This window comes from Lygodium microphyllum, chromosome 4 (assembly GCF_053477565.2).
Source record: "Lygodium microphyllum isolate KBCC chromosome 4, Lygodium_microphyllum_v1.1.10, whole genome shotgun sequence".
NCBI lineage: Eukaryota > Viridiplantae > Streptophyta > Polypodiopsida > Schizaeales > Lygodiaceae > Lygodium > Lygodium microphyllum.
In genome coordinates, this window is record NC_141138.1 from 92,516,366 (window position 1) to 92,541,165 (window position 24,800).

The following is a 24,800-nucleotide window of genomic DNA, read 5'->3' on the forward strand; positions in this document are numbered from 1 at the left end:
TGGCAGACACTTCACAGAAGAAGCAATAACCAAGAAGGCTTTGCTTACAGGATACTAGTGGTGGCTGACCTTACATTAGGATACCTATGACTACTGCGAGCATTGTGATGCCTATCACAATGAATGGGAGAGCCCACCAAAACCAATGCCTTGCTATTGCAACCTATTCTTCCCTTAAAGCCATCACCTTAGCCTTCAATCGAGCTCCATGCAATTATGAGATGACTTTGATACTATGAAAACAAACAAGAGGGGAGAGAGGTAAAGGAACTAAGAGCACATATACAAAACAATGGAGACTTGAGCATGTATAGAGATAGGGCTAAAATCTTTTTCTTCTTCTTTCTTTTTCTTCTACACAAAAGAACAAGTCTATAATATGATAAAAGACTAATATAAAAGTACCACAATGTATGTACACATGGTCACTAAGTGTGAACCTGCTAAGGAAAGAAGAGGTGGCATGATGAATGTGCCATAACCAAGGATGGACTGTGTGGTCGTAGTCCAACTATAGAATCACTGGCATATCCTCATGTTGGTCACTTAACATGCTAGTGAATAATATCCTACCACATCATTAAGATGCATAGTGGATGTGAATTCGTGTAGAGCACTCGACATTTCAACAATTTTGTGGATGAGAGTTGAGCAATGGAGAAACTCAAGCTTAGCATGAGGTTTAAGAAAAATTTATTTACATCCTTGCAAATGTGCAAATTAGCCTAGTTATATTTTGAATTTTAATGATACTATCCTTTTTCTCTCCATTTTTGGGGGCTTTTGCCATTCACATTATATTATTGCATCGTGTGTACATATGTGAGTTTCAATATTTATGCGGATGTCTTGTATTTTGTGTGTGTGTGTTATCCTTGCCAAGTGGTTGAAGAGAATGTAGTGCAAATGAGGTAGTGAAAGTTGATTTAAATGGATGGTGGTTAAAGCTATAGATAATTGGAAGATGGATGTGCGAGCATGAAATCTCTTATATCCTTTACAAGTTTATCTAATTTATTTGATTAATTAATAGAATGGTTTATGGACTTTTAAATTTTCCTTACATCTATGGTTCTAGATCCATGTTATTTACAAATATTGGATGGGGCTGTGGTTGTATTTGAGAAAATGATTGAGCCAAATTGTAGAAAATATCACTAGCTCTTTGAGTTTTTTATTCTCTTTTTCCAATGTCATGAGGATGCTCCCTAATTTAAGTGTGGAGATATGTTAAAGGTGAAACAAACTGTACTTTTTACTATTTTTTGTTGGTTTTTTGTGTTAATTGATTGTTTTATTCCATGATTGATTTGGTTTTTTTTTGTGTTAATTGGATGGTTTTGAAAGTGTTTTGAAGAGTTTTGATAGTGGTTCAATATATTTTATTAGTTTATACAAGTTTTTGGTTGAGTTGTGATGTACTGATAAGTATTGTTGTTGATGGTCTGATTGGTTTAGATATGTTTTGATTTTATCTCTTGGTTCTATTTTTTGTACTATTGAGATGTTCAAGTTCTAAAATATTTTGTTTGAGTATGTTTGGATATGCATTGAATGGTTTTTGATGAGTTTGAATAGTTTTGTTTGATCTATGTGGTTTTGTTGTGTTTCAGAAGTAAGCTCACCCTTGGAGGACTCTAACAAAGAAGATATAAAAGAGGAGCGACTAATTGTCTGTGCTGCTAAAAGAGGTGAAGGAAGGAATAGAGAAACTTAGAATCCAAAACGAGGCAATCACAATAACAATATGAAAGAGCCATCAAAACATCTATAGAAGAGTCCATGCACAGCAAGAAGGACCAATCCATTGCACAACAAGTAGTAAACCTTGTAGGCCAAAAAGAAGAAACTATCTCGAGTAAAAGAACATATAAGATGACAAAGGAGCCAACTGATGATTGTGTAACCCTCCATGAGTTGATGGCAAAGATAGGGACCATATAGGCACAAATTAGTGAGTTGGCAAAAGCAAGACCCATACCCGAAGTCACCATAACTAATCCCAAAGAGAACTCTCACCCAACTAATGTCACAAAGAATGCTGAGGAGTCTTCCAAGGGGTTGAGTGTAGCAAGAGGAACAAAGGCTCTTGAGCGATGCACAAAGAGCTTTAAGAAGACAAAGCCAATACACTCAAGGCCAATCAAAAGCTCTAGGGTAGCTTGTAAAGAACACAAGATGAATATAAAAGCTTCTTGATAGAATTTGAAAGGCAAGTTGAGGAGGTCCAAGCTCAATCGAAGGAATGCAATAAGGTGCTAAAGGAGTTTCAAGAGAAGCATGAGCAAGAATTCCAAAACTAGCTGAAGGAGTGTGACTTGACACTCGTAGATCTGTAGAACCAATTGAAGAAGAGTGAAAGTGTGTTCAAGACCTTTAAGAAAAACAAGTGTAATAGCGTCAAACTCAACTGAACCGGCGTGACCCAATGCTTAAAAAGCTTCAAGATTAGCTTAAAAACAAGAGACTGTCGTGAACGAGCTTCAAGAGATACACTCAAGGAGCAAGACTAGCCACACTCAAGGAGCAAAACTAGCCACTCAAAAGCTAAATGATAGAAATTATCAAGCCACACTCAAGGAGCAAGACTAGCCACTCAAAAGCTAAATGATAGAAATTATCGAGCTAAGAAAAATCAGCCACAACCAGCTCACCATTACTAAAATTGAAGTGGCAAAGATAGATCCACATAGAGTTGGCATCTAGAGCATTAGTAGATACATGTCCAATGGAGTGTCTCATATGCATGTCTATAGGTGACCATCTCCAGCAACTTGTTTAGGGGCCATGAGTATGGTAGAAAATGATATGTAAAGGCTCTATGATAGCACCTTGATGTCAATATTCATGCCTCAATCTAAAAGTCCAGAAGAGCTTAAAGCCCAACTTGGATTACTCTCCAATACCCTGGAAAGTATAGAGACAATTCAATAAATCAATCTGATGACAAAAGGGCAAACCAAGGAAGATCAATCTAATCTAGTAGCTGAGGTAGAAAGACTATGATGAGCATAAACTCAAGGCAATAGGTCTGATGCAATTTGAAACACCCTAATCAACCTCTCCTATCACCTTAGAGCCACGCATGGTTGTGCACCCCCCATGAATTTTCCCTAAACTTACCTAATTTTAACACAGGAGAGTCATAAGGGCACCCAATATATGAAGAAGAAGATCTAAAGTAAAAGGAGGCCTACATGCCCATGATCTAGACTTTACGAGCTTAGCCATATAGAATAACAAAGAATCCAATTCCCTTGAGATCCTACCATAGGAAGAGGAAGAAAGCCTAGAGGAGACAATATAGAAATACTAGGAAAAGCAAGTGACTAGCCCTTTTATCAAGTTTGATTTCTAGATAAATGAGGATAGGAGATTTAGAAATCCACTCCCATTATGCACTATATGGCTACTCATATGAACAACTAAAAATATTGCTACAAAGTAGTTGAACCCTCTAGATATGAAAACTTATCAAAAGGCATGCTGAGTTCAAGAAAGTAGGAGGATATACTTGAAATTAAAGCCCAATGAAGTATGGCCAGGATTACAAAATAGTGTTACCCCATTCTTAAAGCTAACAAGATGCTCTAGAAAGCCTTTAGCATGGCAACTAGTAGTAGGTCAATCTCCTCATTCCACAGCTCTAGCAGATATCAATTTCCAGCTAAAAGTCCACAGTGACAATCAAAGTAAGCTTCAAGCATGCATACCTAGGTCAACAATCATCAGTGTCCATTAGCACCAACATAAAAGGTCAAGCATGCAAACGGTAGCATCTCTATTTCACGCCATCATCCACCATCATTGCAACAATCAACAACATCCAAATTGGCACCATCCAAGATGAAAACAGCTATATAGCTTTTAGGAAACTTTGTATTAAGGCTTTCTAAAACCTTAAGAAGCTTGCTAAGCCCCCATTCACATGGGTGAAGATTTGAGCTAGCTCATAAGCTTGTGCTCACCATACAAGTGCTAAACATGTCTCAAGAAATACCATTTCAAAAATTCAACTAGTTTATATAAGCCTTGTTTCATAGCTTAAGCCACTTTGCCATCAAGTGTCTTTTGTCACTTGTATTGAGTTTCTTTTCAATATTAGTGGCCACAAGAAATACACCCCCAATATCAACATGGAGTCAACATATGACGTGCTTTCACAACCATAAGAGCATGTGACTAAGAGGAGAGCATGCTTGCATCTTCAAAGCAAGGGAGGGCTATCAAGCATAGCTATTTGGACCACTCCATGAAGAGCAACAATGCAAAAGAAGTTGATGCATCATTGGGAACTTCAATAAAGATGTCCAACAAATAAATTCTTCATTGACAAACTATACTCAATTGGAGAATTTGAAGACTATCATTGTAGAGGCTAGGTTTTGTTTTGGTATCTCCTCTTGTAATCCTGGACTTACTATTTACGTTCCAAAAGTATTTTGCTGTGTAATTGTGAACTTACTGTTTAAGTTCCAAAAGTTGTTTTCCTAGTATTCTTGGATGCAAGTTCCAAAAGTCTTTCTTAGTAATCCTAGTCTTCATGGGTACTAGAAGGAATTTGAATTCTATAATCTTAGACCTCCTGTTTTCAAGTTCCAAATGTTATTTTGCCTTGTCAGGATGAGTACCACCTATCCCACATCTATCCCATCTATTCTATACTACCTTATCTATCTCTTACCCATTATTTGAGCTAGGAAAAGTGTTGGAAATAGGCCTCTCTAACAAGCTCATGTGAGTCCTCCTCTAGTTGAAAAGGGGAAGTTATATTTGGACCCTTTTGAGAAAAGTAGTTGGACCCATGACATCACTAATGATAGCCACTTGCTTAAGCCTATATAAGAGGCTCATTCTCATTATAATGGATAGGACTCAAATATATAAATATGAATACATTTCTTTTTTGTATCTAGCTTGTCTATCTTGCTCTCTCTTTTCTTTCCACATGCACATTTTCTCTCATACACAATCATGAGCACTCTATGGTACCATCGTCCATAGCCATGTTTTCCACCACATGATTATGGGTGGAAACACCAAAATTCCAACACTATGTATGGTACACAATCATGAGCACTCTATGGTACCATCCTCCATAGCCATGTTTTCCACCTCATGATTATGGGTGGAAACAAAAAAATTCCAACACTACATATCATGCCTTTGATATATGTAACACAATTCACATGTGCAAAATGCATTATGGAAAATGGTAGGCCATCAGTAACCTTGACATGTAAAGATTATTGGGTGGTAACTCGTATCTCAAAATGACCTCCATATGTTGAATCATCGCACTCCTTCAAAGTTTAAGGGACCTCTTCATCAATCTTATCCCAATACAAGGTCCCACAACTATTAAAGAGAATCAAAGGTCACTGTTTAATTTCATAGTACTCACCCTTGATGGATCGAATGTAGGATACCAAGTGGATAGATATTATATTATTGATGGATACAAAAACAAAATCAAGGTTATATCAATCTTACATATCTCCGTACAATCCCTTAGATTATCCCATTCTTCTTTAGGCTTCCCAAAGCTCATAAGGTGCTCTACAATGCCCTACAACTTTGGTGTCTTACAATGAATCTCATATCAAACTCTTATAAAGAGACATGCCATTTAGTCAAACAGTCAATAGGTTGAAGCTTATTAAGCAGCAAATGTAACATCTCTACCTTGATGAAGAATACCACCTTCTCAAAGAGAATGTAATGCCTCACCTTCTTGGTAGAAAAAGGCATTGCCAAGAATAGCTTTTTATGATGATTGCAATGTATCTCAAAAGTTCTCGACTTCTAACTTACAAATGTAATGGGATAATAAAGCTATATCATCCAAACTATGGCTAGACATGAACTTATACTATAAATGTTGAAAGTTGCAAAAAACATAGAAAACTTTGCCACTTTTAGATGCTTTAAGGATTAGTGTATTGGACAACTATTGATCAATACCTTCCAAGTCTATCCCACATGGAACATACTAATCAAGCATATGCCTACAAGCTAATAGAGTTGTTTATGGTAATGTTCACTCAACCAATAGGTTTATATCTCTAGAATTATAATCCATGTGACATCTTTAAGGATGGTAGATGGGCTCATTGTTATGATAACTTTCACTTTTGCAAGATATGTGGTGATTCTAGCAAAAACTCTCTATATGTCCCAAAAGTGGACCATAAGGTATTCCAAACACACACTTTGTCACATGTAAGGAAATGAATTTCTAGTGACATCTCTCAAAGCATTAGATAGCACAACAAATCGTTATTCAGAAATAGTAGCAATACTAAAGTCATCAATGAAAACCTTGGGTTAATTAGATTCAATATTAGCAAATGTTATATCAGCTCTTCTTTGCTAAAATCATGGAGCATTGCATAGAATAAAGGTCATAACATAGTAGACGAGATACCAAAAATAGTAATTAACATTGTTTTAGATGCATGTGTTTTTTTACGAGCTTACCTAGGTAAGCTTTTGAGAAATGGAATTAACAAGGTGAGCTTTCATACAATTTAAATTCAAGATTCCCAAGTAAATGAATATATACATCTTAGATTACAACTATCATAGACCCAACCATAAACAAACCATAGGATATACAATGACACAATTTGAAAAAGACCCATAATCTTGGTATGTAATTATCATAGACCAACCATAGAAAAATTTATAAAATATACAATGTTACAATTTGAAAAGCAAAACCCATCATATATAAGGCTATCGAGTTAGCACATGCCACATGAAGACTGTTCACATGAATTCAAACAATCTATATGTCTTGCAAAGTATGAAAAGCAACATGATCATCATTTTTTATGTTCACATAGTGTTTGCCTTACTCCTTGTACTAACAACCTAGCTCACTGTAGTTGGCAAACATGTTGATCATTGTATCACTCTACCTAGTAAATGTGGATAGCATCCACATACACAAAAAACCCCATTAGATATCATGAAGTCCATTCCATAAAGTGTTACACACTCATTCACTTACACTTTTTAATATAGACATTACTTGTAGAAGTGGGAGGATCATGCTAACCCTCCTCATAGATACTAACCCCCCACTTTGAAGCACTCATGAGCATGGTAAAAATTTATTTTGCTCCATAGCATGTTGCATTTACATTGAAGAGGATGGGACTCACTTTTGTGCCTCTATCCCTTTGCAAGTTTGGTTAGGGACATTCCTTGCTTGAGAAGATAATAACGATCAAGTTCCTCACCTCGACATTGAGAAATAGGCTTTCACTCATATCAACACATGATTTAGAACATCACAGGTCAAACTCAACATAAAGAATGTGTTTCATACCTCTTCCTCATTTTCATATATGTGGTTATGTCATAGCATCAAGGGCAAGGTTCAAACCCTACTTTCCTTGCACGCTTCATGCCTATTAGCAAGTGGTCCACGAGAATGCATGTGATGAACCATCCCTCATCCACGATATAAAGATTACCAAAGGTAGCCATAGTTGTCAAAACGAAGCCAAGAAATGGTTCCACACAAGACATTCTACAAACTCCATCATTTTCACATTGAGTCGGGTGGGAAATCCTACCCACACTAGCTTGGCCACAATCATACATGGCTTACCTTCATAACTCAATGTATAAACAATATCCTCCAAGAAAACATTGACTTTTCAATACAAAATATTGTATAGCATGATGAGCATGAGGATATCTAAGTACACATAGGAAAAGCCTACATGATGACTAATCAATATCATATACTTACATGGGCACTTGCTCCACGACCACAACTATCCTCAACAATCTCCTTTGGCCTAAGCTTCAAAGTCTCTTCTCCCTCAACTTACTTTATCTTACAATTATGTGACATTGAAAGCACACAAAGGTCAAGAGCTCTCCCAATAATGGGCATCAATGTGAGCATGGTTTGAAGAACTATTAAGAGTGTGAAGGTGGTTATTTGCGTCCTGGCCAAAAGTTACATGTTGATAGCTTGAAGAGTTATCAATATTTGCAAAGAAGGGGCTAAGAGCGTCCATTTGTGAAGGATGGAAGTAGGAAGGTTGTGCTCAATTCTTAGATTGACAAGAGTCTTTGGAAAATTTAGAAATGGGACAAAAAGTTGATTGGTTTATAATAGACAGAGAAAGGGAGTGACAGTGTGTGCGAGTTGTTTTTTAATTTGCATAATAGATTCATTGTAGCTCCAAAGTGTGAGACTCGTGGAATGTGACATTGCATAGAATTGCGATAGTCACCATATGAGAGAGAGAGAGAGAGAGAGAGAGAGAGAGAGAGAGAGAGAGAGTGTGTGTGTGTGTGTGTGTGTGTGTGCGCGGAGGGGTGGTTTTTGCAAACACCTACCTACTTTGTTGCTAGATATATATAAGGTGTTAGTTACTCCATTGTTGCAAGATGGTGACAAACGTGAATGTAGACACACGCACACACACACGTTGTAGTTGACTAGCCATAATTTACTTGAGTGTGAATTTAACTTTTGAACTGCTCTAGTCAAGTTATCGACCTACGCGTGGCGTGGCTCTTACGTGGACTGCAAAAATCTTATAGTCAAGTTATTGGCCCACGCGTGGCGTGGCTCTTACGTTGACTAGAAAAATCTTACCGTGCAAATGCACCCGCGCTATCTAGAAGGATGGCCGAGTGACAACATCTTGTGAGTTTGAAGGAGCTTCGTAGCGATGGCGCTGTCGAAGGAGCCTTCCTCTTTGCTCGGGCAAGAGCCTCGTCTCTCTCGGCAGGGGAGCCTAGTTGCAGCTCTCTCCGCCAGACAATTGCGCTTTTCTAGTTTCTATACAACCAATACAAATTCGAAGCTTTCGCACACCGTATTCATCTCCCAACTGCTTAGAAGCTTCTGGCATAATGGCTGCATTCCTGCGCGAAATGGAGCCGCACGAAGCCTTTCCAATGAGGATTCTTCGCATCGTTTGCATGCCAAGACCGGCTCGATAAATAAAGCTCCTCGCGGCCAACACAGAGTGCTCAAACAAAGGGCCGGAGTCCTCTCACAAGAACGCCGCAACTACTCCTTTGCACAGGACTACGAGGCCTCTTCCTCATCCGACAGAACCTCCTTTATAGCTAAGAATGACATCGAGGATACAAGTGATGAAGAAGAAGAAGATGATGAAGAGGAAGAAGGAGGAGAAGAGGAAGAAGATGATGATGAAGGCGGAGAAGATATTGCCTATGACATGCTGGATTTAGAGGAAGATGAGCTTCCGGCTGAAGATGAGGATGATGAAGGTGTTGACAATCAGACTGATAATACAAAAGACAGGTTAGATATCTGGAAAAGGGTTCAGGATCTTCTTGCACGGAAACTTTCAGACCTGGAAATCCCCGTTACAGTTGAGGACCTTGCTTCCTTGTATAGTTTTCGCATTGACAAATTTCAGGTATTACCCCTGCACCGGTTTTGCCATGGATAGTGCTGTATATCTTTTGATCCTGAAGAAATGCATTTGATGCACAGAAGGAACTTCAAAGTTGCGTTCATATTCTCAAACAATGTTCTCTAGAACAAATTCCTTTATTCATTTAAATAGAAAGATTTCTAAAACATCCCTTGAATGCACTTGATATGTAGGGCTTCTTATAGGCCATGCATATTTTGTTTAGACTATTAAGTCGTCCTCTATCTCCTTAATAAATCAAGTCCCATTTGCCATTCATATTTTGTTTAGATAATCAAGTCTTGCTCTATCTCCTTAATAAATCAAGTGCAATTGTTGCTTGAATTTGATTCTTCCATGGTTGAGAGAGAGAGAGAGAGAGAGGAGATTCTTGGTTGGCTTGAAGGCCGGATGTAAATATTCCAATATTAATATACACTCATTCACGAAAAAAAAGAGCAATTCTACATGAACAACTACATGTCCTAAATCAAGAGCAAAGAAATTGCTGTCAGTTGGATGGAAATCTCCCTGAACCACATTTTTAAAATAGAAGCCCTATTATTCAAGGTACATATTACATGATATTTGCTATCAGCATAGTTGAGACACTAGAAAAAGGACTCCCTGAGTGGCCCATTTTGCAAGATTGATTGAAGTAGCCATTGATTAAACCACATTTGGTTGTTTTTGACATTTTTTATTGCCTATTTATGGCAGGCCTGCCCGTGGTCATTCTCACTTGTGATTTGTAGGTTGAGAGAGATTTCTGATGCGGATACACTTGACAGCCCGTTGTACATATCTGCTTCCTTTATTCAGCATTCATTCATCGCAGATTTCTGCATTCTACTCTCGCTCTCTCTCTCTCTCTTTCTATCTCTCTCTCCATGTTGCTGTCTTCCTTTCAGTCTCGGGTGAGGCTTGAAGAGGAGATGTCAATGTGATAAAAGGCTGTGTTTTCAGCGTTCGAGGGTGAGTGAGAGGGCTGCACATTGACACAAGGCTGAAACAAGCGGATAAGTAAAGTTGTTGATTTTTGCAGGTATTTGCTATTTGTAAAGGAGAAAAGGCTGAAGTTTCAGCATTGTGCTGCAGATTTTGAGTTTTCATCGCCTCTATCTTGGTTGAAGCAGGTTCAAGATGAGCGGAGGAAGCCCTAATAGGCTGTGCTTTTGTGCACATTAATCCGATGACAATGTCTTCTGAGCTTGACATGGAGTTCAAGGCTATTATGGACCATAAGGTCCCCATGTTACTATCTCTTCCTCAAGATTAGAAACTTGATGGGGAGAATTACTGCACAAGGCAAGTAATGTGCTTGTTATATTGGAGTCCTATGATTTTGCGGAGCTCGTGATTGAGCATAGACCATCCTACAGCCTGTGACTTATCCAAACTTTCTTTAGATGAAAAAATTGAGTTGGCAAAGATGTAGACACATTGGGACAAACTAAATACCTGCATATGATTGTTATTATTTTTCTCATTCACACCAGCCGTAATAGCATATATAGACCATTTGACTGTTGCTCGGGGCTAGAATTGGATTAGTTGCACAATTGGATGACCATATCGAAGCGAGTGTCTATGGAGGTACCGATGTAGACTTTGAACCTTCTCGAGTCTGTTTCCATGTGGGAGCATGTCAATAAGTTTGGGCAAAATGTAGATGCAAGTCGAGAACATAGGGAGATGATTACCTTAGAGGATATAACAATAACTCTTTTCTTGTAGTTACTGCCCTGATTTAGTGCATTCTACTCTGCCTTGATTCCTTTAGGGAAAATAGACACCCTTAAGTGGGAGGAGTTGGTTCTGACGGTCTTGGATCAAAAGGAATAACATAAAGGACATAATGCTCCCAAGATGGAGTTGCTAATATGTCAATCTTTTCAAAAGAAGGGGAAGAACAGACAGATAAAAAGGCCATGTAAGACAAAGCCAAAGAGTCTTTTTGTGTCATTTGTGGCAAGACAAGCTATTGGAAGAAGGATTGAATCGACAAGGACAAGGGCACCAAGAAAGAGAAATCTATGAAGGACTTAGGAGTAGTGGTTGCTCCTTCATCAACAGCCTTTCTATATTTGGAGGTGATCAAAGATTCGACACCGGTGGCTTCTAATGCAATAATCATAACCCCATAGCCTCGCGAGTGGATTGTGGATAGTGGTGCTTCTTGCCACAACTCCTTTGATAGATGGAATGCATGGGCAAATTCTCATTGGTGACAACTCTTCGGTTCCTATGAAAGGCATATGTGATTTGTAGTTGATTCTTGATGGTCATAGTGTAAAGAAATACCCTAACACAGAAACACAAATAATTATCGTACGACAAAGCACAGATTGATAAAAGAACATAGTTAGGGTTAGGGTAACTCAGAGACAATGAACACAGTGAATAAATGAAATGATATGAGTATTGAATATACAATGCTCATGTAGTAAGCACACTATGTAGTGAATGAATACTGAATCTCGAACTCCTATATCTCAAGGATCAAGATAGGGGTAATGAGCTGGAGAGAGTGTCGTACTCTGAACAAATCCCAAATCGCAGCAAGGAACCCTCCGGATGTCAAACACCAGCAATGCAGCCAAGGAAGGTTGGATTTGATGCAGATGGCAGTGTAGGACAGAGAAAGACTAAAAACGCAGGTTGCAGGAGAGAGAAAGACTAAAAAGTAGGAGAAACCAGCAGCAGTAGTCAGTATGTTGAAATCAGCTCTGAACAGTGTGTGGTAGGCTGGAAACAGGCACCGGACTGTTATAGACAGCAATGGCTAGCTTGGACCGCGATGTCCTCCGCGTCCAGGGTGTGGGTAACAAGTTGAAATACCTGAAGTCTGCAAAAACGAGATTATTTTCTGAATGGAGAGTGATCGGCTACAGTCACTCTACTGTAAACAGTTGCAAACTGTGGGTGGAAGGCTGGAAACAGGCGCCAGATTGTAGATGACAGCAAGGGACAGCTGAGGCTACGATGTCCTCCACGAAAGGGGTGTGGGCAGCAAGCTGAAAACACCTGAAACCTGCAAAAACGAAATTGAGGGCTGAATGGAGGGCAGTATACTTATTTATAGAAAGTTTGGGCCCTCCCAATTGGGTTTGTGCTTATGGGACACAAACACTCTCTAGAAACACATTTCTTTTAAATAAACAAGGTTTCTTCATTAATTAAGCATGTTTTGGGGCTGTTTTAGTAAAGCTAATGCATTTTTTAGCTCAACACATAGTAGTGCTCACATATCAGAGGTTCTCTATGTGCTGGGCTTGGGATATCATCTACTTTCGGTGAGCAAGGTGTATGGTGGTCTTATGGTTGAGTTTGATAAGGACTCCTTTTGACTTCTTGATGGAGATTTGAGAGAGGTTCTTTGTGCAGTTCACAAGGAGAATGGATTCTACAAGATATGGACTTTGTTGGCCTTAACCTCTTTCTTCTCTCTTCCCAAACATATATTGAGCTAAAAATGCATTAGCTTGACTTAAACAACCCCAAAACATGCTTAATTAATGAAGAAAACCTTTTATTTTAAAACGAAACGCGATCCTAGAGAGTTATTGTATCATGCATGCAAAACCCTAATTTGGGTGACCCAAACTTTCTATAAATAGGCATGCATTGCTGTCTACAAAAAATTGGCACCTTTTTGCAAACTACCACACACTGTTCAGAGCTGATTTTAGCTTGTTGATTGCTGCTGCTGGTTTTCCTTACTGTCGCCAGCTTGCCACATCATCAACCAGCTTGCGTTTTGCTGTTTGGAGTTGCCACCTACACAATTTTCTCTCTCCTCAATTGTTGTCTTCTCCTACAGGTTGTGTTTGGTAGTTCTCTCTCTCCAACAGCTGTTGCCCAGCCTAAACAGGTTGTGCTTTGCTGTGTTCTCTCTCCTCATCTACGTTTTTAGTATTTCTCTCTCCTGCACTACTATCTACATCAGATCTAGCCTTCCTTGGTTGCCTTTGTTGGTGTTCGACATTGAGAGGCTGCTGTGCTGTGCTTTGGGATCTGTTCGGACTATGACACTCTCCAACTCATTACCCTTGCCCTATTTCTTGAGATACAGGAGTTTGTGGTACAATATTCAATCTTTGCATAGTGTGTTTGCTGCATGAGCATTGTATATTCAGAAGTCATTCATTTCATTATTCTCTAAGTTCATTGTCTCTGAGTTACACTAACCCTAACAGTGTTCTGTGTTATCAATTCGTGCTTTGTCGTATGATTAATATTGTGTGTTTGTATTTAGAGCATCTTGTCACATGGTATTAGGGCCAAGTTCTCTTTGAAAAACCTTGGTCTTGATCAGAGAGCTGATCCGTAGAAGCAAGAACAATAGAAGGTTCAGATGGCTTCGAACACCGATACACTACTTTAGACTCCACAGCCAAGCATGTCAAGAAACAAGTAGGAGTGGGCCTCCCAACTTACCCCTGCTAGATCTAGCATGGGTGGAGAAACTTCGGACTACCATGGAGTCCATCGACCTTACGAGATTTCAGCAATCTCATTTCTGATTCTATGGTATCTACTTCTTCTATTTCTCATGGTTCGGGAGATTCTCTTGAAGAAGGGGTAATACATAACATCTTTTGGTTTGGAAGTAATGAGGAAGATAGATATTTCTTTGAAAACTCCAGACAAGGTAAGAAAAAGAAGCAAGAACTTCTAAGCATCCCTTCTCTTCCTTTTCCTTCAAATAGTTTTGTTTCTCATGGTTGTATTGGAGTAGGTACATCTCATTTTGTTGCATTTAATGGACAAAAGGATCCAACGCTGTTTCCCACAGAACTACAAGAGGTTCAGATGGCTTTGAACATTGACACATTGCTCCAGACTCCACAGCCAAGCATGTCAAGAAACAAGCAGGAGTGGGCCTCCCAACTTACCCTGGCTAGATTTGGCATGGGTGGAGAAACTTCGGCCCACCATGGAGTCCATCGACCATATGAGATTTCAGCTGTGCTGAGTACGATCTCATACTTATGCATAGGGCTCAGCAGCAAATTGAAGGTAGGCTTGAGTTCCTCTTTAGATTCGGCGTATAGAACTATTGACCATGCATGTACGATGGAATCTCCACTTTGGATTGGCTATCCTCAAGTGGAAACTGGCATGAATTACATACCACTTCCATCTTATTTCTTTTCTCCAATTTCAGGTATGCACATTTTGATTCTATGGTATCTGATTCTTCTATTTCTCATGGTTTGGGAGATTCTCTTGAAGAACGGGTAATACATAACATTTTTTAGTTTGGAAGTAATGAGGAAGATAGATATTTCTTTGAAAACTCCAGACAAGGTAAGAAAAAGAAGCAAGAACTTGTAAGCGTCCCTTCTCTTCCTTTTTCTTCAAATAATTTTGTTTCTCATGGTCATACTGGAGTAGGTACATCTCATTTTGTTGCATTTAATGGACCAAAGGAACCAATGCTGTTTCCCACATATTCACCCATCACAAATCCATTTGGGCTTCCACCCATCCCTCCCTCATCTTCCGCTGCACATCTTTTTCAGCCTCCATTAAGTGAACTTATGTTTTCAGCCTCCATCTTTTTCAGCCTCCATTAGGCACAGCTTTTAGGACTCCTTTCTCCACTTGGGTGGTGTATCTGTGATGGGAGCTTATCCCTCCACACACACACTTTTGAGTTTTTCCCCTCCAAGGCATTCTTCGAGTGTGGATCATTTGGTACCATAGTTTGCCTCTATGGCTTTACCTAGTGGATCACTTGGTCATTTTGTTGTGTCTCATCTGACTCTTAGACATGGCTACTGTGCCATAATGCCTCCACCTCCATCTTTGGCACCTTATGGAACACTTTTGTTCCAGTGTCTCTGTAGCAATTGGCACTCATTGGACATCAGCAACTTATTTCTGCCTACCCTATTTCTTATCCCCCTCCTTATCCTCCACCATCTTATCCATCACCACATCGCACTTATCCACCTTCACCGATACCTCGTGGTTCTAGCTCCTTATCTGCCAAGAACTCATTTAATTATAAGACTTGTTTCAACGTGTCTAACTATACTAGTTGGTCTAATTTGATGAGGCATGTCCTAGACTCCCATAAACTATGGGATCTTGTGCAAGGTTTGGAACCCCAACATGATCTTGCACTTGTCTCATACTGGAAGGCTCGTAATGCCTCTGCTATAGTTGAGCTGTTACAGGGCTTACTACCTAAGTTTCATTCTTAGCTTTAGCTTTTCGACTTAGTGTCAGAGCGTTGGGCATACTTGACTGACTGCTATGCGGTTCGGGATAGGACCCGTCACATTAATCTTAACCATGAGCTTCAGATTTTCACCATTAATGAAAAGGATGACCTTAAGGTCAAGTTCTTTGAGTATTGGTGACTCCTCGCTGAGTTCTCTATGACAAGGGCTCCTAAGTTCCTTGATGACTAGGTCATATTGTTCCTAAACAAGTTGCCAAGGAAATACTTTAACTTTGTGCAGCAGGTCATATCATAGCCCACCACTATGTCTACATTCTATGAATTTGAGTGTCAGCTCTTGAAGTATTCTAGGCTGTTTGATCAGTTTCATGGGGCATCTCTTGTAGCGGGAGCCCGTGTTACCACTTCTTAGAAGTGGCAACAAACTGAGAAGTGGCAACAAGGGAAGGACAAGAAACATTGTTAACATTGTTAGAAGGCTGGCCATTTTGTGATGATGAGTGTCGATCAAAGGCAAGAGGCACACAACCAAAATCCAAGTCTTAGACCTCCGTATCCTAGTAGGGTAACCCTTAGCAGGGGAAGCAGAGTGGTGGCAACCAATCTCAGGGGCCATGGAAAGCTCAGTCTCACGTTGCCACCGGTCAACCATCACATTTGACAACATTCTCAACGCCAAAGCGCTTGTTTGATTAGTCTGTAGAGGCCCACATGGTCTCTTTAGAGGCATTAGATACGAGTCTCGTCTATATCTGTGAGCCCTTGTTCGAGAAGACGGTTGCAGAGGCACACTTGTCACAACTGAGCGCTTTTGCTCCTACTTGGATTGTGGACAGTGGAGCTACACATCACACGACCCGTATAGAAGACATTTTTCTCACCAAACATCCTGCAGTTGGGAGAGTCAGAGTAGGGAACAATTCCTCGGCCAAGATCCAGGCTTGTGATCGCATTAGTTTTGCCACTAATGAGGGTCCGGATCGTGCTACATTGGACGACGTTTATCATGTCCCCTAGCTTGGAGTGAACTTATTGTTTGTTCAGCAGCTTTGTTAGTTGGGGTGAGCAGTCTTTTTTACATCAACAGCAGTCGAAGTCTTTGATGACTAGACCGGTTTAGTCGTTGCTTGCGGCAAGGCATAGCCTTATGGCCTCTATCACCTAACGTACTTTCTAACCATGCTGACAACTGAGAACTCGAAGTTCCATTGCTTCCAAGCTTTAGCCATTGCACAAGAGCCTTCAAGCACTGAGCGTCTCTGGCATTACAACTTAGGACATGTTGGATACAACTCTCTCTTTATGAGTTGTTGCGTTGCCAGATGGTTGATGGCATTTCTCACCTGAAGCTATCTCGAGAGGTCTGTAAAGCATATTAGCTAGGTAAGCAACACCGTAACCCATTCCCATAGCAGTCTACTCATCAAGTTGAGACTCCATTGAAATTGATTCACGTTGATCTTTGTGGCCCGACGCCCAGCGTTACCTTAAGTGGTGCGCTTTACTTCTTTTTGATAGTGGATGATTTCTCTCGATACATGTGGATGTACTTTCTCAAGCACAAGTCTGATACTTTCACCTATTTCAGTGCTTGGGTGCTACTAGTTCATAACCAAACTGGGTGTCGTATAGGTACCATGAGGAGTAATAGCGGTGGCGAGTTTATCTCCCATGAGTTTTCTGAGTTTCTACAGGAGTTTCTTGCCAGCTTACCTCTACCAACTCCCCTTCCCAGAATGGAGTCATAGAGTGTAGGAATTGAACAATTTTAAACATGGCACACTCTATGTTGTTCGCAGCAGAGCAACCTGATCATTTATGGGTTGAGGCTCTTAGCACTATAGTGTACATCCTCAACCAAGGCCCACAGTTGCTCTGCAGACTCCCTACGAGGCATCTTTGGCGAGAGGCATGTATTAATGAAGAAAACCTTTTATTTTAAAAAGAAATGGGATCCTAGAGAGTTACTGTGTTCCACATGCAAAACTCTAATTTGGGTGACCCAAACTTTCTATAAATAGGCATGTAGGCCACCACTCTCCCAATCTCGTTTTTGCAGATTTCAGGCTATTCAGCTTGTCGCCCACACCCCGTTTGCGGAGGACATCTCGGTCCAAGTTGGCTTTCCTTCTTGTTGCTAGCCTGCCACGTCATTAACGAGTCTGTATTTGCTGTAAGGAGCTACCGCCTGCACAATTTTCTCTCTCCTCAGCTGTTGCCTTCTCTTGCAGATTTTTGCCTAGCCTTTGCTGGCTGCGTTTGGCAATTTTCTCTCCTGCAGCTGTTGCGTAGCCTAAACAGGCTGCGTTTTGCTGTTTTCTCGCTCCTCATTTGCATTTTTAGTCTCTCTCTCTTATGCACTGTCGTTTGCATTAGATCTAGCCTTGACTACTTTTGTTGGTGTTCAACATCCAAAGGCTGCCTTGTTGTGTTTTGGGATTTGTTCGGAGTACGACACACTCTCCAGCTCATTACCCTTGTCCTAATCCTCGAGATTCAAGAGTTTGTGGTATAGTATTCACTCTGTGCATAGCGTGTTTGCTGCATGAGCATTGTATATTTAGTAGTCATTCGTTTCATTATTATCTGTGTTCATTGTCTTTGAGTTACCCTAACTCTAACTGTGTCTTGTGTTATCAGTTTGTTCTTTGCTCGTCACAAACATAGACTAAGCTATGGCATGCTCGGTTTGGCTACCTCAATTATGAGTACCTTAGGAAGGTGGCTCCTTGATGGCTTGTTTGTGGATTATTGGAGATTGGGGTGAGCCACCCACCATGTGTATCTTGCATTCTGGCAAGCAACATAGATATGTGATTCCCAATAAGGCTTGGCGAAGGAAAAAGGAGCCCTTGGAGTTTGTTTCAATGGACTTATGTGGATTGATGAGTACGGAGTCCCTTAAGGGGAGTTTATATTCGATGATCATTGTTGATGATTTTGGTCAGATGAGATGGGCATATTTCTTAGAGTTGAAGTTTGAAGCATTCTCACATTTCAAGGATTGGTTGATCTTAGAGTAAAATGGGTGTGGTAGGAACCTCAAGACCTTGCGATTTGACAGTCTCCAATGAGCTTGCTAGGTTTTGTGTAGATTATGGCGTTCACTAGTGTGAATAAATACCCTAACACAGAAACACAAATAACACTATACGTCAAAGCACAGACTGATAGAAGAACACAGTTAGGGTTAGGGTAACTCAGAGACAATGTGAACAGAGAGAATGAATGAAGTGATATGACTACTGAATACACAATGCTCATGCAACAAACACACTATGCAGTGAATGAATACTGAATCTCGAACTCTTGTATCTCAAGGATTAGGGCAGGGACAATGAGTTGGAGAGTATGTCGTACTTTGAACGGATCCCGAATTGTAGCAAGGTAGTCTCCGAGTGTCGAACAACAGTAAACGATGCTTATGTGTTGCTGGACCTGATGGAGATGGCAGTCTACAGAGAGAGTGTGCTATAGACGTAGACTGAGGAGAGAGAGTGCAAATGCAGGTTGAGGTGAGAGAGCATCTACAAAAGCAGACTGAGATGATGATGGCGACAGCTGGAGGAGAGAGAAAATAGTAGCGACAGTTGATAGGAGAGAGAAAACTGGCAAGGCGGCAGCTGAGGCCTGCAAACGCAGCATACTTATTTATAGAAAGTTTGGGCCCTCCGAAGTGGGTTTGTACTTATGGGATACAAACACTCTCTAGGAACACATTTCTTTTAAATAAACAAGGTTTCTTCCTTAATTAAGCATGTTTTGGGGGTGTTTAAGTGAAAAAATATACCTTAGGAGAGTGGCATATAGGAGTGGAAGAATTAGAGCCTAATCAAGATGGTGCAGACTATGATGGAGTATTGGCACACACAATAGTGTCTATGGGCAGAGACAGTAGCCATTGCTGCCCACATCCTTAATTGGTCACTTGTATCAAGCATGGTTGGTACGACACCTTTTGAGGCTTACTTTGGTTTAAATTGGATGTGCCTTATCTTAGAGTGTTCGGGTGTGATGGTGATGCCTATGTTCACATCTGGAAGAAAAAGAGAGAGAAGTTCGAGCCGGCTTCCAAAAGATAGATGTTGGTATAATGCACATAGTCACAATGATACAAGATTTATGATCCCATTTCATAAGAGGTCTACATGAGTCGTGATGTTTGGTTTGTGGAGTTTCCAATTGCAGAGGGGGACAAAACAACCAAGTGCTCCAAAATGATTAAGAAGCAATAAAACACCAATTCCACCAAAGGTTCAATAATCCTAGAGTACCAAAAACCATGAAATGCACCCTACATTTTCATGTGTACCAAATGCAACCCCTAAACCTAACGCACCAAAGAGAACCAAATGTATCAAACACGTTCAAATGTACCAAAGAGTACAAGAAACACCAAAATATACCAAAAGAGCCAAAGTTTGTACCAATAAGCTTTTTAGTAAGGGGATAAGCTAGAGAGTTCTAAAGAGCACTAGATGGTATTGAAAGGGTTTCAAGAGTACCAAATGTATCCAAAACCACTAAGTGCTTCCACAAGATTAAGAGGCAGTACCAGGAAAAACCAAGACAAAGGACATTGAGTATAGAGCACCCCATACCTGGAGATCTGAGTGCCTTTGGAACCTATGTCTCTTAAATCCCCACCATCAGTGCAGAAGAAAATTGATTCACTATTGGATTCACCCATAGAGCCGGCACGAGGAAATATTCAAGAGACTTCTTTAGAGACAAAGTGACGAGGAGAGTATTGGCCTCCTCCTCATTGGGCACATGATGTACTCTGTGATGCAGGGATTGAGGGAGTTCTTGAGGAGTGGTAGCTGCAAGAGGACTTGTGGTGATCTTGGAGGAATCATGCACATTCCATTGAGCTTGTTAATACTAACTATTGTTTGGAGTTGGAGGCTATAGAATGGAATGGCACTTGGGATATTTTGTTGCGGCCTGTTCATAGGAAGATGATTGGAGTTAAGTGCGTCTTTATGTTGGGGTGTTGAGATACCACTTCTTCAGTTTACACACTTCAATTAGGGTTTTGCACTAACAGCCCCAAAAAGGGTTGGTGTCCACATTTTGGTCATTTCGTAAGTGGGCGCCACCCTATACAGCTCATGCTTATAAATAGGTTGTCACTTCATTCGCTCTTCACTCACTTTAGTCATTCTTTACCCCTCTTCCTTTGTCATTTAGACACCCTTCCCTTATCTCTCCAGTCCTTCCACTGCCCTCACACCCCTTTCGGTGGACATTGCGGTTCATGGTTCATGGTTGCCTACTCCGTCTTTAGCCTCCTACTATCAAGTGCTAGCCTTCACCATCTTTTGGGCTTGTTTTGGTGGTAGTCACCCTCCTATTCACCTGGTGTATCTTCCCTGTAGTTAATGACATCACTCCTACCTTGGTATTAGTCCTCCATAGTTGGCAACCTCATCCCCTTCTTTTAGGCTTCACCAGATTTGCATTTGGTTGCGCGGAGACCTCCTCCACGTTTGGCATCACCTTCCCTAGTTTGGCATTAGCATCTTCCTGCTTGGCTTTACCCCACATCTGGTATCAATTTCTTAGCCCTAGGTACTTGCATTTTTGGGTTGATGGGTCTTCACAGGCTGTGTTTACCCTCCTTTTTTCTATCCCTTCATTTGGCGTCATTATCCATCCCTTGACATCAACATCTAGACTGCTCTCCTTGCATTTGACAACTTTGACACACTTTGGGATTTACATTTGCTGCCCATGCCATCTTCCTGGCATTTGAGGATTGTGCTTTGCTCCCTCGATAGTTGGTGGTAATCTTTCTCATCTCCAACAGCATCAGAGGATTGTGGTTCACTGCCTCGGTAGCCGTGCTTCACCTTCCAATGATTACTTTAATAGCCTACTGCTCGGAGGACTACGTTTTAATCTCTTCATTGTGTAGACTCCCAGAGGTGTTGTCACCTGATTCAGTGTAGTTATCTTTTGATCTTCGGCTCCCCTATATTAGCTTTTCTTCTTAGAGCATAATTCAATGCATCATCATCGTGTTTTTGAGTTTTTCTCTTCTCTCTCAGTGACAGGTGTAGATGTGGGAAATAATGTGGGTTCCTTTTGTCCATTAAATGCATTAAATTGAAATAATGATGATAAAGATGCATCTATTTCATTTTGACATTTGAAAATAAAATTGTTTGAAGGAAAAGAAGAGGAAGGAGTACTCATAGTTTCTTGTTTCAACTGCTTAGTTAGTCTTGAGTTCATAAAGAAATATCTGCCTTTCCCATTACTCATAAACTAGAAATTGTTTTGCATACATCTTTCATCGTGAAAATCATTCATACCAATAGGAGAAGGGGAATCGTCATCAACAGAATTTGAAATGGTAGACATACTTGGCACCCGAGATAATAAATACGAAGGCAATGGAGTGTACTCTATGTTAGTTTCCACTTGCGGACGGCCAGTCCTAAGTGGAGATTCCGCCCTTCGTGCATGATCAATAGATTGGTGCATTGAATCTAAAGGGTGAAATTCAAGCTTACCTTCTATCTATTGCTGGGCTCTATGCATCAAAATGAGATCCTACTCAGCTGCAGTGATCTCGTAAGGTCGTGGAACTCCATGGTAGTCCAATGTCTGTTCGGCCATGTCAGGAGCTTGAGAAGCAAGTTGTGAGGCCCAGTCCAACTCGTTCCACGATGGATTTAGCTCTCAAAGAGTACCTTGGCAGGTAATCATATATAAGCTTACCTTCTTTTTTTGTGAAGATTAGTGTGATGCTCTTTCTTTTGTTCTATGCTCGCTATTTTGATCTTTTTTTTGTAGAGATTTGTGGCATACATTGGAGAAAATTGTGCATCTAGAGATTGCCATATGATTGTTAGCTCCCAAGAAATATTTGATAGTTGGATCAAAATCATGAAGAGATACTCTAGAGGTGAACTTATATCCCAAGAGGAGAGTTTGAGAAAAAAGGGAAGGCAACCTTCTCCTGCTGCATTTTGTTGCCTTATGGGTTTAAAGGATGGAGACATCCTTACACTACAAGAGGAGATCAATGAAGGTCATATCCTTTTTCTTAGAAACAAATGGGATAAGGAAGATATGATTGACATGGAAACAAGGGCTAAGCAAATCAAGCAAGATAGGGTCCTAAAGGAGGAATTAGTCACTCTTTTCAATGCTTTAGTTTCAGAAAGTAGCGCTGTGATGAAGACTTGGGAAGAGTAGGGGCACAAGGTATAATGATAACTTAACAAGATACAGAAAATCCCACAACGTTGGACCATAGGTATAGATAACAGGAACAAGACTTGATAGGATATGAAGGATCCCACAACCCGGGACTGTAGGTATGGATACAAGATATTAGAATTACAAGATCTCCCTCGATAGAAATGAACAAAATACAAGACAGTACTAGACAAGATCTCATACTACGAGATTATAAGGTGATAAGACAACAGGAGTATAATGGAAGACAAGACAAGTCTAGATACCATGACTAGACAAGAACTAGAACTTGAAGTTACTATCTTGGAGGTCTCAACTCCTTGAGCTCCCAAGATTGACATAGGCAAGATTGAGGAGCTCTATGGTGAGCCTCTCCTTTTATAGGTGTTGGAGGGCGACTAAAGATCTTCTAGAATGTTCCATGATGATATCATTGATGATGCAAGCGATGACATGGCATATCTTCTAGAAGATTCTATGATGACATGGCAAGGCTGGGTTTGCATGTTTGGCTCGAGGACGTGTTGTTAAGGGTGCATTTGCATGGGGTGTGGTTTGTCAGAAGTGGTGCAGCAGTGTAAGCATAAACATGTGCTGAAATAAACAGCTGAACACAAGACAAAAGAAAAGAAAGAGATAACACAATATAGATGAGAACTTAGATGTATGCTCGGGAAATGGAATCCATATACCAAGACATGAGAAGTACAGATACAATGTGTGTCACCGGCTGTGGAGGCATTGGCACCTACTCCCTCTCTCCAAGAACTGTCCAATGATGAATGAATAAGTGGAGGAGGGAGCCAGACAATATATAGAACAAATAAATGCCCAAAATATGACAGGTCGGCCAGCATTAAATGCTGGCCGACTGGCTGCAAATAATGCCTAAATCATAATAAAAAATGGCAAATAAAATGCCTAAAATGTCTCTGTGCCCAGCTTGCTGTACCACAAGTTCAAACTCAACCATGAACTGACTAATCTGCCAACATGGTTTTATATGGCATATGCAAGAATTAATTCGTACACTTGATCATAGCATGTCTGTGACATCACCTTCTCCTCTAGCAACAAGTTGCACGAGGAGCGGCTTGGTGGTTTGGTCCACGTTTCGTTGGATTCCTCTTGTGAAATTCTTTAACTTTGAGAGGTGCTCTTTGGAGATATTCTGTAGGTTTCCAAGTGCGATCATTGATGTTATATTCTTTCCAATGAACAAGGTATTGCAATCTATCTCGGGAGATTCTCGAGTCTAAGACATGCTCGACCTCAAATTCTTCACGATATTCAATCTGAATAGGTGGTGGGGGATTTGATCTCTCCCCCCTCAGTGGTGAGCAATGGTATGGCTTGAGCAAGAAAACATGGAAGACTGGGTGGATCTTCATGGTGTTGGGGAGTTGGAGTCGGTAAGCAACTAGGTTGATCTGGGCTACGACAGTGAAGGGCCCAAATCTCTGGTAATCTAGCTTGGTGGAGGGCCTCGTTTTTAGAAGGTTATGTTTGAGTAATGATACTTTATCACCAGCTTTGTATGTTGGATTTGGGGATGATATTGGTCTACATAGTGTTTGTACTGATTCTGAGCCTTTCGGATTTGTTGCTTGAGTCTTGGTGTATATCTGGGACCACTCTGGTCTCTAGTCATGCCCTCACCGCCTCGTGCTGCCGACTCCAACGTCTTGGAGAATCTGTAGCCTCCTCCCTCAGTTAACGCCAATCATCCGCGTCTAGCCACTCGGGCTTTGCAGCCCACTCTTGAGTGCCTTTCGTGCATCCGATCATCTATGTGACATATATGCACGCATGCAGTCCATCATCCAGCCCATAGAAATCTATCTACTGTGGCTAGAACCAGAAAATCCTCATGCAACGATGCTACTATGTAGTCATTGCTCCCCTCCGATATGTTTTTCCAATGATCTAAGATGTTTTGTCGAAAAACTTGTTGGCACAACTCTCTCATGTGA

At 40.6% G+C, this 24,800-nt stretch overlaps 1 protein-coding gene across 2 annotated transcripts in view; it reads left to right on the forward strand.

Moving 5' to 3' along the window:
• Window positions 1-8,654: 8,654 nt before the first annotated feature.
• The window catches only part of EMB25 (DEAD/DEAH box helicase), a 213,783-nt gene continuing 197,637 nt past the window's right edge, over window positions 8,655-24,800 (forward strand). For both annotated transcript variants that reach the window (XM_087676228.1, XM_087676227.1), the window contains exon 1: window positions 8,655-9,422. In XM_087676228.1, coding sequence (XP_087532354.1) covers window positions 8,703-9,422 — 720 coding nt within the window. In that variant the 5' untranslated portion in view covers window positions 8,655-8,702. The remainder of the gene's footprint in view (window positions 9,423-24,800) is intronic.